Source organism: Pleurodeles waltl, chromosome 1_2 (assembly GCF_031143425.1).
Source record: "Pleurodeles waltl isolate 20211129_DDA chromosome 1_2, aPleWal1.hap1.20221129, whole genome shotgun sequence".
Lineage (NCBI taxonomy): Eukaryota > Metazoa > Chordata > Amphibia > Caudata > Salamandridae > Pleurodeles > Pleurodeles waltl.
In genome coordinates, this window is record NC_090437.1 from 1,174,968,123 (window position 1) to 1,174,984,728 (window position 16,606).

Sequence of the window (16,606 nt, forward strand, 5' to 3'; positions counted from 1 at the left end):
GAAGACAAAAAAGGGAGGCAAGCCAAGGTGTGAACTAAATCTGCCAGTGACAGGAAAGGCATACTTTCAAGCTCAGGAAGGGGCTGGGCACACCAGCCCACCTTTCCACATCCAAGCCCTTTGTCTACTGTCAAGGAGTGACCCACATATCAACAGGGAGGAGTCATTAGCAGTCAGGTGACACTGGACATTGGCTGGAAGCCCGCTTTTAACATAGGCAGGGAAATGCCACCTTTCTAAAAGTGTCATTTTCAAAACAGTAATACAAAATCCGACTTGACCATTAAGTTGGATTTTAATTGGCTATTATAATGAGCCCTTGAGCTATTTTTCTAGCTGCTCCCAAACTGAAATATAGAAGTAAAGGTTGTTATTGTGTAACCTAGTGTTCTTCTACAGAAAAGATGCCCTTGTCACAGTTAATAGTGGCTTTGGAGTGTTTTCATTGCCATGACATATAAAACATAAAAAAATATACATGTCCTGCTTTTTAAATACTCTGTACCCTGTCCTGTAGGTGGCCTAGGGGTGTCTCAGAAGTATTAGAAAGCTTTAGGCCTGGCAAAAGGTTGGTTTTACCAGATCGAAAGGGCAGTTCAAACCTTCACACCCAGGCTGCTTTGGCGGGGCTGGAGACCCATTTAAAACTACTGTGGGTTGCAAAATTACTGCTGTATCCCACTAGCTGCACTTAATTCACTGTCCCTGGGTATATAGAGTACCATATATTAGGGGCTTACAAGTAAATTAAATGTGCTAGTTGGGTATATGCCAATTTGACCATGTTGAAAAAGAAGAGCATAAACATTTTACCAGAGGTTAGCAGGAGTAAAGTGGACTGAATCCCATGGCCAACAAACACAAGTTCAGAAAAAAAGCAAAATTATGGAGGAATGCTACGATAAAGATGGTAGTTTCCAACGTATATACTGACACACAAACATCATACATATATGCCAAAAATGTTTAAATCTAACTTCATGCATGTGTGCAAACATATATTAAGATCTATATATGCACACACACGTACAAAATCAGATTTAAATATTTTAGGCAAACAGTGCTATGCAATCAAAGGCAGTTGCACAAGTTAATGTGTGTGCACAGTGCAGTGTCAGTTTTTTTCTGTGTCACCTTTTGGCACATTCAGCAGCATTGGTGGTGGGACACAAGAAGGTCAGGACAAACAGAGCTGGGGCACATGTCGTATCTACCCCAACCCGCCTCTAGAGATGCCACTGAAAACATCACAAATGCCTGAATATACATCAAGAATTGGTACGGAAAAAGCACGACAAAACCACATATAATAAATAACATATTTATATTTTGTACCTGCATTTGATATTCGAGTACAGGAATTTCTTCGTCGTCTGTTGGCCCAAATTGACGCCGCGTTGCCGAAAAACGAATTGCTATCGACACAGCAAGGCTTACGTTTACGACAGCCATCCCGGTTATTAAGACCCTGCCAGTGGACAGCGCTCCCAGGGAGGCTCCGAAGCGCAGTTTGGGATCCTGGGGAAAGGAAGCAACTGCGGGTTAGGTTCAGGAGAATTGGACATTCTCAGAAGCGACTAGGTGATTAGTGCATTTACTTAGAATTATAGTAGGAACTTGTTCCAAAGTAAATTGATACTTTTGATACTCCGTCTTTCAACTATGCTATCCTTATGTATCACCCGCCCAAGAGGCCGATGAAGATAAAGTGATACCAGTGGCTATGGATGCATCTATTCAAAGAAGACACTATTTTCCCTTGAAACATATATTGTATTATTAATCAAAAGAGATAGGCACTCCGTCTTCACCAACGCGCTATGACAAAGCCAGCTGGCCGAGATGTACAAAGGGGACTGTGGGCCACGATGCAAGCAAGAGAACCAGAACCACGTCACTCTGGTTAGTGCACGACAACCATAACATCGATTTAAAGGGCCCCTCACAGCACTAATGACACCTATGCCCCTGCCAACTCATCTGACGTTATATGGGAGAAAAGCTTTTGCTCGGTGAGTTTGGACGTGTTGTGGAGGGATGCTATATTTTCAATTGACGCTTTGTTGGAAAGGAGGATCCACACAGGTAAGTAGTTAAACAGGAAGTACATTTATTCCAGATTATAAACCCAGTAAAGGAGCGGTGCTGACACCTCCAGGGGCAAGGCTGCCAGTAACAAAGTGCCGCTGGACAACTGTCCCACTCCGAATTTCTACCACATACTACATTCTAGCCCACCAACATTCCATTCTAGCCCACCAACATTCCACCCGGACATGATGCCCCACACAACCCCCTCCCCCCAATGACACAGTCCAACAAAATACAATAGAAATAGAAACAAACGAAAGAAGAAAATTCATACAAAGATTACAAATGTATATGCCACTTTCGTTTTCAAACAGACTATCCTAACAGATTCTAATGGAGACTCCCCAGGAAACTATCCAAGCAGATAATCACGGAGATGTCCAGGTAATTTATTTTCTCTTGCACTGAACCACATACACACCTATTGTCTTTCCTGACTCCAATCATCCACTACTCCACCACACACACTCCTTTAAACTCTTCGACTCTCACCCACAACAGCATCCGGGTCCATCCGAACCATACCTGAGCATTTTTAATTGCCCATCATATAACCAAATCAACAACAGGTAAGTCAGTTAACCAGGAAGTACATTTATTCCAAATTATAAGGCCAGTAAAGAAGCGGTGGAGACAGGCCCAGGAGAGAAGCTGCCCACACACTGGCACTGCACTAGAGGCATTCCAGTGGCACTGACCTGAACAGAAAAAAGTGTTCAAGTGCAGAGTCCAGCGAGAGAAGATTCGCCACTGAATTACACTGAGTGATACTTCCTTAACCCTACAGCTCTTAAGAGACACCGAACTGCTGGTGCCTTAACTGCGAGTAACATGTAGTACACGGACTGGAACTCCAGCTAAGCTTCTGTGCATAATTTGATAAAATAAAAAAATGCAGGGCCTAGAGCTGCAAAATGCTGTGGTTTCCAAACATCAAGATTGCCTAGTTTTGATCCCACCTTACGCCAGTTCATTTCAAAACATTCAAATTCCTTTCTCTTAATCTCAGTCTTGCAGGTTCTTTTCTGTCCTTGCTTTCTCCCCTTTTCACAGTTTTTTTTATATTTATCTTGCTCCTTTTGTGCATTTGCCTCTTCAGTTGCCAAAAATAAACACCAGAACACAGCACCTGCCATCACGTGTGGAAATGACTCCCTGGTCAGCTCGCATTTTAACTTCTCTAAAAGGTAGCACTACTTTTATTGAGGAAGTATCGAAACTTCCCGGCAAGGACAGTATAACTTTAAAGGCACAGGGCCCATACTTCTCACTATAGCCCTCATTATGAGTGTGACAGTCTTACCACCACCTGGCCGGCGGTATAGACCGCCGTATTATGACTCAGGCGGTTTGGCCGAAGCTAAACGCCACACGCCACAAAAGCGCAGATACCATCAGGGTGGTCAGACGACTGGTGAGCACGTCTGGCCCAGCGGCAGTCATAAGACCACCAGCGGTAATACAACTCGGCACACAGACAGGCATTTCATGGCGGTCGCATTGCCACAAAAACCCTGGAGGTAGCACACCTGGCTACAGGAATCTCCATTCCGGTCACCAGCACACACACCCCCACTCACCTGCACACCTTCATGCACGCACCTCCACACCTTCATGCGCTCACCCCCACACCCTGACATACACTCCCACTCGCTCACACACACCCACACAAACACCCTTATTAGCATGTATCTCAATACACACACCTACTCACTTGCACCCCGACACTCCCCCTCCCCTCCGCTTCCATTCAGACACACACACCCTTCAAGCACACATACATACACACACGCACACCTATACCGCTACACATACACATACACACCACACCCCTCCCTTCGGACGGCCCACCTACCTGTCTGGGCGAGGTGGTCATCCAGGAGGGGATGGGTGACCGCATTTCAACCACCAGCATCGCACTGCTGTGCAGGAACCCCTGTGCCGTATTAAGTCTCATACTATGGCGGGCAGAGTCCTTTTGGCGTGGCGGTGCTGGCAGTGGTGTCGGATTTCCACCCTCAAATGGGGCGGTCTTGCCAAAGTCGTAATAGGGACCTATGTGTCCAAACGGAAAACCCAGTCTCTTCTCAGTGATGCTGCTATATTTTTAATTTGGGAAGTGCTGGGAGTTGCTACATGCTTAATGGGACATTGCAAACTGAGCTACAATACTTGTGAGTGGTAATGATAGAGTCAATTGGTGGATCGGTCCCTGCCTTGAGCATCTTCAGTAAACATGGCACACAGTACACCGTGCACTACTGCTGGATAGTAATGTGCTGCATATTTGGATCTTTCCCAGCAGCCACTGGTATATATTACTGTGAGAAATTAGGATATTAGTGGAAGAAGAGGAAAGTACCCACCTCAAATATTAACCACACTTCTCTTCAGGGTGAACCCTTAAAGTCACTAAATTAACCTGTGCTCAACCCCATGGTAGCTATGGCACAGAGCAAAGAGGTTTTATTAAGAAGCAATGTGTAAACTAATTATGAAAAAGTCTAGCAGTAATAAAGTCAAATACACAACACAAATAAAATACCAAACTAATTCAGATGAATAGAGAACATTTGAATAAATAAAATGACACCAAAACAACAAAAATCCAATATGCAGAACTGGAATTATGAGTTTTTAAAGTATTTAAAAATGGTACCAAAAGGAGTTAAGCACCAACTACAATCCTCTGGTTGTGCTTGACTAGGGTAAGCTTTAAGGCCGACCACGACGGAGCGTGGGTCGGATAAAAGAACCAGGTTTACCTTCACGCTTAGAAACTATTCTGCAGCAAAGTCTGCAGAGGGCTGTGGCCAAAGCTGAGCTCTCAGTGAAGCCGTCACCAAAGACAGGAAAACTCAGAGCGGAAAGAGCTCAGGTTTCGCACCCAAACAGCCCTGAATGTCGACTGGATACAGATGGTGACTTGGTCTGGTTAAGCTTTCTATGTTCAGATTTACAAACTTTTCTGAAGCTCAGGTTTCCTCAGATGGGCAAGGCTGTTGTTTATGGCCAAAGAGAGTTCAACACCATCGGATGCCATTCAACAGTGGTCCCACTGAGATGGATTTGCTAATGTGGAGCTGCAGCTCACTGATGACATTTGACTTACAGGCCATGGGTACACTTAAGGCACCATATACTAGGGGCTTCTAGGTAAGTTTAGTATGCCAATTAGGGGCATACCAGTTTCATCATGGTAAAAGGGGGAGCACGTGCCCCTTACCATTCGTTACGTGGGGTAAAGCCAGCAAACATCTGCAGGTATACCACAGAAAAGGTACAACACTTACTATACTAAACGCGCACTGGTGTTGAATATTAATGATATATAATTTATCGGCTTTTCTTTTGCTTGTTTGCGGTCTTTGGCTGAAATAAGAAGGCAAAACCTATTGATCATCAGAAGATGTCTTGCATATGTCAAGCTCGGACAATTTGTCAGTGTAATTTTACAGTGTTTGTGGTGAGCAGCCATGCATGTCAGATTTGCTAACACCATGGGCCAAATTCAGAAAGTGAAAATAACGTGCACATGGAAGTAAAGTACACCAACTTAGAAACATCAGCCCAACACTCTTCAAAGTCCACAGGAAACCACTCGCAGACATCGTAAGATCACAGAACATCAACATAATATCCAACGCCGGCGGAACACAACTCGTCCTATCACTCTCTGCCGACCCCACCTCAAAAAAGACAAACTTCCACAGCTGCATGAAGAACATCCCCGTATGGATAAAGGACAACTGCCTAAAGCTTAACATGGACAAGATAGAAGTTCTCATCTTTGGCAAACACAACGCCCTCTGGAACGACTCCTGGTAGCTCTCTGAACTCGGACCCACCACTACGCCAAAAGCACACAACCATGGCAATATCCTAGATAGAAAACTGGTCAAAGCCGTCTCCTCAGCTTGCTACCATACGCTCCGCATGCTCCACAAATTCTTAATGTGGCTCCCCATCAACACTAGAAAGACAGTAACGCATGCTCTCATAGCCAGCTGCCTGGACTATGGCAACTCACTCTATGCAGGAACCATTACCGACCTCATACAAAGGCTCCAATTGGTCCAGAATGCAGGGGCCAGACTGATCCTCAACTTGCCCATGAGAAACCACATCACCCAGCATCTGAAAGACCTCCAAAGGTTCCCAGTCTAGAGGAGATGCCACTTCAAGCACCTGACCCCATGCCAACAAAGCCCTCCATGACCTAGGACCCACCTAATTGAGCCAGTCCCTGCACTTCCACCACCCCCGTAGGAACCTCTGGTCTGCACACCTAGCCCTCGCACACTCCACTGCCACACAGGAGGACACTCCTTCTCCCATCTCGCTGCCAAAGCCTGGAACCCCCTCCCCCTCCACCATCGCACCTCCCCCTCACTGACCAAATTAAAGGAAGGGGCTCAAGACCTAGCTCTTCAGAAGAGGCCTACACCATGCACCTAAATACCCTCGCCGGTGAGAAGCCGTTCTTTTACAAATACCTGATTGATTAATCTACCTCTGGGAGCATGTTTCTGCACAAAATTCACAAAATAAAAACATTAAATGGTGTTCAAGTGTTGATTTACATCAACAAACCCTTTGCAACTATCCAAATTAGGATAGAGTTGCTGCATGCCTGAACTACGAAAGGAATAACACTATATATAACATCATGGTTGTATATTGTATGAGTAGCCACATATGCAATGTCAGTGGAAATACCTAATTCTCTGTATTATTTCAAATGGGGCATATCATAAATCAACTACAAAAATCACCATGCAGTGACCAAATAAAGTACATAAAACTACCAAATTTTAGGGACAGTCCCCTTTACCTTCTGATGTGTGTCATCTTGATGTTAGAGTGCCACTACAACTATCAAAAGAAAAAAATTATCTCTTTCAAGAGGAAGAGAAACTTCACTGATAAGGAGGCAGTATTGGTGTACACTGCATCATCTATCTCCCCACAACCTGACTAGCGTGGAGAAACAAGTTGTACAGAATATCGCTGAATGGGCGAATATCTTGATGGTCAAGGCATGCACTGCGGAAGAAACTCAAATTTTGCCATTTTTACAGCAAAGTCTTTAAGCATAGGATTAGCAAGTATCATCCACACAATAAGAACATTTACAAAAGCCTTTTACCAACCTAGGAACAGTAGCACAGCTTTGGATTGCTAAAATACCACCCAAACCAACGTGTAATGAATAAAAGCATCCCTTGACATGTGCTTCGCTCTAATTAGAGCTGTAAAAATGGTAGTAGGCTTTGTCACTTTCTAGCTCTCCATGGAGGACAGTGTGCTAATCCTATGCTTGAAAACCCTGCTATATAAACAGATATTTCAGGTGAGCAAAGTCAAAGAGTTGGTGGTGTTTTAGGGTGTCCACATTAAGGAGCTGCTCCTACCTAAACTTGAACTTCCAAGACTTCCATGCTTACTTTTTTATATATATATATATATATATATATATATATATATATATATATCTGCTAGAAACTTTACAAAACATGTGCCCTCTTTGGATTATTTGTAGCAAGCTTCGTCTGGATCTATCAACAGGGAGCTAAATAAGTGGGGGTCCCGAAAGTGATATTTCTCATTTAAATTCCCATACAATTCTTTGTTTCTCAATACAGAAAAAGAAGTTGCAATTGCACCAAATCTGTTATGAATGTAGAACCTTACTAAAGAAAGTGCCTTTGCCCTTTTATTTAGAGCTTGAGGTGTTGCCCTTTGTGGTGAACTCTAACTGCACAGTGTATGTTGGTCATTCACAGGGAGTTGGGCACAATGTCCCTTCCTACAGCTAACCCTGGCTACTGTTATTAATGACATCATTCAAGATGTTTTGACTTATGTTATCAATGATTTTATTGAATTTGTCAAGAGGTACTGTAGTGAATGACAGGTGTGCGAGTTATGGTTAATTTACCGAACCATCACTTGTGAATTTCAGTATTTTTTTTTAGGTTTCATTTCGGAAATAAAACTGAACATTAGCTGTGCTTTTTTAAAGTGATTTTCTGAGGGTTTTTAAACATATATATTAAGAACTAAAGCTAACTCCAATTTAACATTTGATCTATCTATCTAGATATCTATTTACCTATGTATCTATCTATTAAACAGTGGTGGTCACCAATGTTCAGTTATAGTTAGGACGACGTTTACATAGGAAGTTGATTTTTTTGGTTTGTTAATAACTTTGGTGCTGTTTGGAGAATCTTCACAAAACTTTCCACACATTTATCCCTTTCAGCTTTTTCCAGGAAAGTGTTGGGGTGATCTGATAAGAGGGGGTTGAGAATAAGGCAGGGTCCCAAAACACAATTTCCCCATGCAATTTCCTATTAGATCTTTAGACAACACTACAACCAATTTCAACAAGTTTGGCAAAATGCTAAGGGCCTGATTTAGAGTTTGGCAGAGGGAGTTACTCCGTCACAAACACAACGATATCCTGTCTGCTGTATTAAAATCTGATAATAGCCTATGGAGATCGTAATATGGCGGATGGGATATCCGTCACATTTGTGACAGAGTAACCCATCTACCAAACTCTAAATCAGGCGCTAAATCTTTACTCAGAAAGCCTGCTGTTTAGGTCTGGCTTTACCCAAGACCTTTTGATTTTACTAAAATAATATGCTTATTTAAAGGAGTATCCAGCCGCCTCTCTTCATCCATTGGTCTGTTGTGCTATTCACATTTTGCTTCCACCCACTACAGTATTCAACATGGAGCCATGGGTCAGCCCACTTCACGGACTGGTCAATTTATTTTTGAGTGATTGCATTTTGCTGTTTCACAATTAGCACATCTACATACAAATTAGTTCCCTACAGTGGCAGTGTTTTTGTTTTTAGATTCTAATTACTTTAATGTTGCCCTTTTATTTAGAGCCTGAGATGACAGCAGGATGCATTGAACTCGATAAAAGCACAAGCCACATTCCACATTTATCAGTTCCTGTCTCCTGCCCTGCTGTTGTAAATTTCTTTTGACGCATTTTTTTGTTTTTCTGACTGATAGTATTTAATTTCACCTATGGCTGGTTCTTTAACAAAGTTTGCTCAGGAACAAAATCAGCTTTTACCATGTTTAATGTGCAGCACTTGTAACACTTTTTTAAAATGTCCTTCTTCCTTCCTTCTTTCTTTCCTTCTTCCTTTGTTTCTTTATTTCCTACTTTCTCGGTTTTTATCTTACCTTCATTCTTTTCATATTTCTTCTCTTTTCCTTTCTTTTTTCATTTTCTTGGTTTTATTTTCTTTCTGTCTCTTTCTTTCTTGATTTCTTTCCTTTTTCTGTCTTTCTTTTCTTTTTTCTTTCTTTCAATCGTTCATTCTTTCCTTCTTTTGTTTTTATTTTTCCTTCTTTCTTCCATCTTTCCTTCCTTCATTCTTTGCATCTTTCCTTCCTTCTTCGCATCTTTCTTGCCTTCTTACTTTCATGCCTATTTTTCTTCTTAATTCCTATCTCTCCTTTCCATCTTTCTGTCTTGTATGCTCTCTTTCCTCAATTCCTTCTTGCCTTTCTTTTAGTTTCTCTCCTGTCTTTTTCTTTTTTATTCTTTCCTCTCCTTTCTTCTTTTTCAGTCTTTCTATACTTTCTTTATCTTTCTTGCTTTCTTTCCTGCTTTTGTTTTCATTTTTATTTCTTTCCTTTTCTTTGTGTCATTTTTTTATTTCTTTCTTTTCTTTCCTTATTTCTTTCTTTCTTTCTTTCATTCCTTCATTATTTCAATCATTTGTCTGGCTGCTCTTTCTTTCATTATCTCTTGCTTTGCTTCTTTCTCTCATCCTTTGTTGCTTTCTTCCCTTCATGCCTTCTTGCTTGCCTTCCTTCTTTCTCAAAGGCAATGCCAATTGCAGAACGATTGGCTTTTTAGGTCTGTGTTAGTCAAGACATTTTGATTTTACTAAAATGAAATGTGTGTTACTTATATGAGTTTTCAGCCACACATAATCTATTTTTTCTGTAGCTGTGTCATCCACATTCTTCTCCAACACCCTCACGCATGTATAAAGGGGCAATGCTTAAGCCATTTGCTGAGAACACTAAGACTTTCAGAATGCTTGCCTTTCACAATGCCATCAAAACAATGGGGTTGCCCTGTGTCACTAAGAACCTGGGTATCTAGTGTTACAATCTACAAGACATTCTGTCAGGTATCACAATTTCTTTGCATGAAAAATGGGTGTTATATTATCACATCTATATTAGAAGATCAATGTATGTTCTTCAAAAAAACTAGGAGAGTGTGAGCCTATACTGACCACTATCCAATACCCCAAAAAGCACATCACCTAAATAAACAGCACACAATGATAATTATAACTACTTGGTATATTCAGCATCATATGACCAAATATAAGCATATGATTTTTTCTGTTTCATATAAGGCTGTCAGACATACAAAAATAAAGCAAATGACATAACTTGGTGATAAAGTGACACACATTGAGAAAAAATAAGTTTGACATTACATAATACAGACACAGGCTGATTTTAACACGATAAACATAAAGAAATTATTACAAACATTCCTGTTCTTACTACTATCAACAGTTCAACAAACACCCTATATCTTTATTAACACTTCTGTAGGATGGTTGACAAAGAACATGAAACAGTAGGACTACAGTTGTTGTATCAACCCTATGTGTATGTATTAGTAGTTACACATCACGGCCGGAGTTCCTCAGGACTAGAAGGATGTGGACAGCCCAAATGATGTATGATTTTAGGAAAAATTAACTCCTTCAGACCCGGATGGAGTCCACAACACGGATCCACAAGTAACTGTAACCAAATATTCAAAACTCTATATGGGGAGACCCCTAATGGGGTTAACTTTCCACATTTTTAACCCAGGGTACATATTAAATACAGCAAAACTAGTAATTTCTTCCTGGTCCCCAAGTGATTCAAGGACAGCTTGCATCAAAAACAAACGGCCCAATGTTTCACAATGAGCATACCCAACCACAAAGTTGTTCCCTTCAGTGTCAGAGAGTATTATAGTAATGTGTGCTTTTTCAAGACGAAAACATTTGTTTGCCTTTAGTAAGAAAAATTGTAGATTGCCGAACAACCGGCAGCTTTCCAAACAATAAAGTTTTGCAAAAACTAGACGATAACAAGAATTGCCAAAAGACTAGAGGACAATGCCAGAATTATTGACTTTGCCAGTGTTTGTTGCGATTTGGTGTAAATCTGTTCAGCCATTTGCAAATTAAGCTTCAAAATTATACATATCTACAATGAGGTACTACCGAGGTTTTACCAAGGGAATATGGAGGTACTAAAAGGCAAATAAAAAAATACTGATTGGCTGGATTCACGGGGCCAAGACCGATCCCGCAGGACTGTGGGATGTGAGTGACTGGCCTCAACATGAAGAGAAATATTGCGCCCACCATTTTAGAACACAGGAATTCGGTCCCCATGTCCTGAAAATAAAAACAAAACAACTTATAAGTGGGCAAGGTAGGAGTACCCTGATGCCATAGCTATTGAGGGGGGAGGGTGGCCCCTGAGAGAATGCTTCTGGGATCAAAGTGAAAAAAAAATTCATGTCGCTGCAGGCTCACGAGATTTAGCACAGAAACTTGGGAGAGTACCTGTGGTGGGGGTTATGTGCACAGCACCGGACTGGGCAGCCAAGGATGCCTGGGTGCAGGCCCTTTGGCCACCCACATGCCACGAGCAGTCAAAGGTTAAAATGATGTTATAGTTAGGTGAAAACGTCAATTAAAATATTACATTGAAACTCTACAAACCACTGAAATTCACCAGTCAGAGTTAACTCTAGGAACTATGACTCACGCCTTTGCCATGCGGTGCTTATGACCTCACATATATCATGCGTGTCATGTTCTATAACATAGTGTATAACATCACTGATGACATCTGAAATGACGTCATTGATGAAAAGATTGTGCATGTCGATTTTGCTAACTTACTAGCCATGTCTTTCTCCAGTCAACTCTAATCTGTTAAGGAGAAAAACGAAAATATTTACTTTTCTCGCAATGTCTTAACCTCCTTTTGTTCACCTTTGTGGTGCTTCTTTTGGCAATAAAACTAATAGTCGTTATCGCCTCCTTTTTTATTTCCTTTCTACAACCTGCGCTACCTTCAATTCTGTGCTTGCCTTCTGCTCCCCCTCTCTCTATTCAGCGTGCGCATCACCTCAAACCACAGACTTCAACAGACCCTCACTCACGGCCCGGAGGAATTATCATTGTTTTTTTTTTTTTAGTTCAATGATCTGATGCATCTATTATCGGAGGCCAAAAATGAAGGCCATCTTCATTGGTCCTGTCACAAGGTGGTTTTTGCACAAGACGTTTCTCTTTCTACAGCTGCTCGTAGCAAAAAATTTCTGGATCTAAGCCCACAACTTAACTACTTGAGTATCAGATATGGACTGCTCCATCAATCCCTCTTTAAAATCACATTCAAGGATAAGTCCTACTCCTTCAAGGAACCTATGGACTTACAAACTTTTATTAACCAACATAAAACCAAAGCAATGGACCTAGGGACATCCTCAATCACTTGAGGGCCCAGTTTAGTGGGGCTCTAATGTTAATTTTCTCTGTAGGTTTAACAGTTTACAGTTATTCAAGTATCATATAGCGACTGTTTTACTCTTTTTTCTTTTCTCGTAAAGAAACCACTTTTGTGGAATCCTCGTGTACCTCCCCCCATTATGTCCTCTCTACATCATCCTAATTGTCTCCCTCCATGTGTTTCACTGGTAAGTTAGTTTTTTTGTTTTTCCTTAATCTTATGCCTCATACATCTATGTGACCAATGTTGCATGTAAGTTACTTGGTTTAATAGAATTGTTTATATGTTCTGCATATATTTTTTTTCCCCTCACTGGCTCTTGCTCCTATATGTTTAAATATTATATTTAGCTTACTGGTGTGCTGAAGTTGTTTTCGCCTTTCTCTCCACTGTCCCTCCAACCTTCGGGGTTCTCTCTTTACTTCTTTTTCCTCTCAGCATTCGTGGATTCCGGTCCCTGGATTGCCATATCGATGCGCAAGAAATTTTTCAGAGGTTTTGTCCTCCACTTCTTTCCTAAGACTATCCTTTCTTTTTTTTTTTTTGCTTCCACTATCTTGATATGCCTTGTATTTTCTTCAATTCAGCAACTTTACGTTAATTTATATCGTGATGCAACTTAGAACAGTTACACGGAATGGCAAGGGTCGTAAAAACCCTACTAAATGTCAGCATATTTTATCTTAACTGGCTCGATTGAAATGTCACATAGTTCTGTTACAAGAGATACATCTTAACGACATAGAGGCTGTCAAGTTAAAAAAACAAAGGGTGACATAATTTCCCTCCCTCTACCACAAACAAAAAAGGGGTTATTGTGCTTTGCCATAAATCTATCAAGCTTACCACACTTTCACAACATCAAGACACAGATGGGCATTGGGTACCCGTCACACTCACACTTGCTAACACTACTTGTACAGTCCTAAATGTCTGTGGCCCAACGCATCCAGATCCAAATTTTTGGTGCACACTTTCACACACTATCTCTGAGCATGCCTCAGAGAATTTAATACTAGAAAGTGATTGTGATTACATTTTTGACCCTTTTTTGGACAGATGCTCTACTTCATGATTTGTTCCCCATGCCTCCCACAGAGCTTTCAAAAATCTAATTTCTCAGCACTCTCTCTCAGATTCCTGGAGGTCATACAATCCTGACCTCTTAGAATATTCATTTTATTCACTCTCTCACAACCCCCATTCTATACTTGATTTCATCTTTCTTAGTAAAGATTTACTTAATCATATGTTCAATTCAAAGATTGGTTCCATCTTGATATCAGAACATGCACCAGTGATCAGTGACCTAGACATTCTTGTCAGTAGACCTAAAATATCCTCCTGGAGGTTTAATAATTCTTTACTTTACGATTGCTTCTTTTATTTCTTCTTATACTGCTTTTATCGAGGTGTACTTCCAAATTAAGGACACTGACCAATTACCATTTCACTCTGTTTGAGGTGCTTTTAAAGCAGCATCAATGTGTTTAATTATAGGATATGTTCCCTCCAAAAAGAAGTCTGCCCAACAAAAGTCTGTTTCTATTCTCATACATATAAAATCACGTGAGCATGATTATTATACCTATAAAACTAGCAAGCAACACCTAGATGCCTTGGTTACAGCCAAGTTTGAATTCAACAGATATACAACTGTGCAAGCCTGTGGTACACTTCTTAAAGTCAACGCAGATACTATGGAAGTACAAACAGAGTGGGTTCTCTTTTAGCTTGTTACTGAAAACAAAGATGGGAAAAAACATCTATAAAAACCATTACTGATAACAATGGTGATATTCACTTCAGAGATGCAGATATTGCAACAATTTTTGCTTCTTAATATAAGGATCTATATACTCCACAACAACTACCAATGTTCGATCTCTCATCATTAGATCAACTGCTTCAACTTGCAGACCTTTCTACGGCCTTTGAACCACTCGTCAAGGGCAAAGCACCAGGTCCAGATGGCTTTACTGTCATTTTGCTAAACTCCACTCTTATAAACTTTTTAAATTACTTAATTACTTTTCAACTACAAACTCTGCTTCTGGCTCCTTTGTAGAAGACAGGATATGTATAATACCTAGGAAGGATCTGAACCCAACCCAATGTAAAAACTACAGGCCAATTTCCTTAACCAACACAAGCTGTAAAATACTTGCCAAAGTCTTAGCTCTTTGTTTGCCCCCTTATATGTCGGACCTTTCTGACGTATACCAATCTGGATTTATTCCCAATATAAATTGCAGATAACTCTTGTACCTTTCAAAATATCATTAATAAAGCATCTAAGATTAAGGTTCCCTTGGCAGCTTTATCATTGATGCAGAAAAAGACTTTGCTAGGGTAATTGGGGTTTTGGAATGCCACAGTCTCGGACCTAATTTTCAACATCTTATATCATTACTGTACTCCTCACTATGTTCCTCAGTTATAACGAATGGTATTCAATATCTTTTCTTTCCTCTTAATATAGGCACTCGCTAGGGTTGCCCACTATCTCCTCTGTTATTTGTCCCAGCTCTCACACATTTTCACAACCAACTAAAGAGGAATCTAAAGGCTTCATAATTAAAAAACACCTCAAATTTACAGCCTGTGCTGATATTCTTTTATTTATGTCACATCTAGACTCCTCACTTCCCACCTTTGTTCACAAACTCCATAACTATTCTGCTGTATCAGGCTACAAGCTTAATGTAGATAAAACACAAGTCGGTCTGTCTTTGTCGAACACAGCCCTCTCCTGGAATCCTACCAGAATGTATATGGTAAAGCAATACCCTCAAAGACACACTTAAGATTAATTCAGACGTTTTATCCAGAAAGCTCCTAACCCTCCCTCAGAAATCGCATCTGTCATAGCTCTCCTGGTGAGGCCGCCTTGACACTATCAAAATGACGCTTCTTCCTATAATCAATTTCTTTCACATGATGCTTCCTATTAGGAAGTCATTGTGGGCCTGATTATGACCCTGGCGGACGGCGGAGGCCGTCCGCCAAGGTACCGCCGCTGAATGACCGCACCGCGGTCAAAAGACCGCGGCGGCCATTTAGACATTTCCTCTGGGCCGGCGGGCGCTCTCCAAAAGAGCGCCCGCCGGCCCAGAGGAAATGCCCCTGCAACGAGGACGCCGGCTCAGAATTGAGCCGGCGGAGTTGCAGGGGTGCGACGGGTGCAGTTTGCACCCGTCGCGTATTTCAGTGTCTGCTTAGCAGACACTGAAATACTTTGCGGGGCCCTCTTATGGGGGCCCCTGCCGTGCCCATGCCATTGGCATGGGCACGGCAGGGGCCCCCAGGGGCCCCACGGCACCCCCTACCGCCATCCTGTTCCTGGCGGGCGAACCGCCAGGAACAGGATGGCGGTAGGGGGTGTCAGAATCCCCCATGGCGGCGCAGCAAGCTGCGTCGCCATGGGGGATTCTAAGGGCAGCGGTAAACCGGCGGTGTCAGAATGAGGCCCTTTGTGTCTTAACTGGTAAGATTTTATCCACATTTATATGGCATTTCGAATCTCTCCCTCGAAATTAAAAGTTACCAAATTCTTGGGTGGAGTTAATTTTCCACACTTCCTAAACTAGTACAAGGCCTTTGGCATAAAGCAATTGCAATCCTATATGTCTACACTAACTAATGTTTCTCAGGCGTGGTTTTTCCAGGAACAAGCTCTTCTTTTACCATTTTCTCACAATCATATTCTTTTCGTGTCTAGTCCCCCCACAATCTGGTTATATAGCACTGTATCTCTTGCATGTACTATATTGAAACCATAATTTACCTCACATCTCATCCTCTTAAACCAGTTCCTTAACAGTCCTTTTTGGCATACTGTTAGAAATGGGGTCAGTTTGCACTTTGTCCAAGCAGGGACCCCCACTCTAGTCAGGGTAATGGAGATACACATCTAGGATACCCC

The 16,606-nt window shown here is 41.5% G+C and overlaps 1 protein-coding gene across 1 annotated transcript in view; it reads right to left on the reverse strand.

The window, feature by feature from the left end:
* ACOX3 (acyl-CoA oxidase 3, pristanoyl) overlaps window positions 1-16,606 on the reverse strand; it is a 496,146-nt gene that overhangs the window by 251,006 nt on the left and 228,534 nt on the right. Inside the window, exon 9 of the mRNA XM_069203423.1 lies at window positions 1,336-1,518. Coding sequence (XP_069059524.1) covers window positions 1,336-1,518 — 183 coding nt within the window. The remainder of the gene's footprint in view (window positions 1-1,335; window positions 1,519-16,606) is intronic.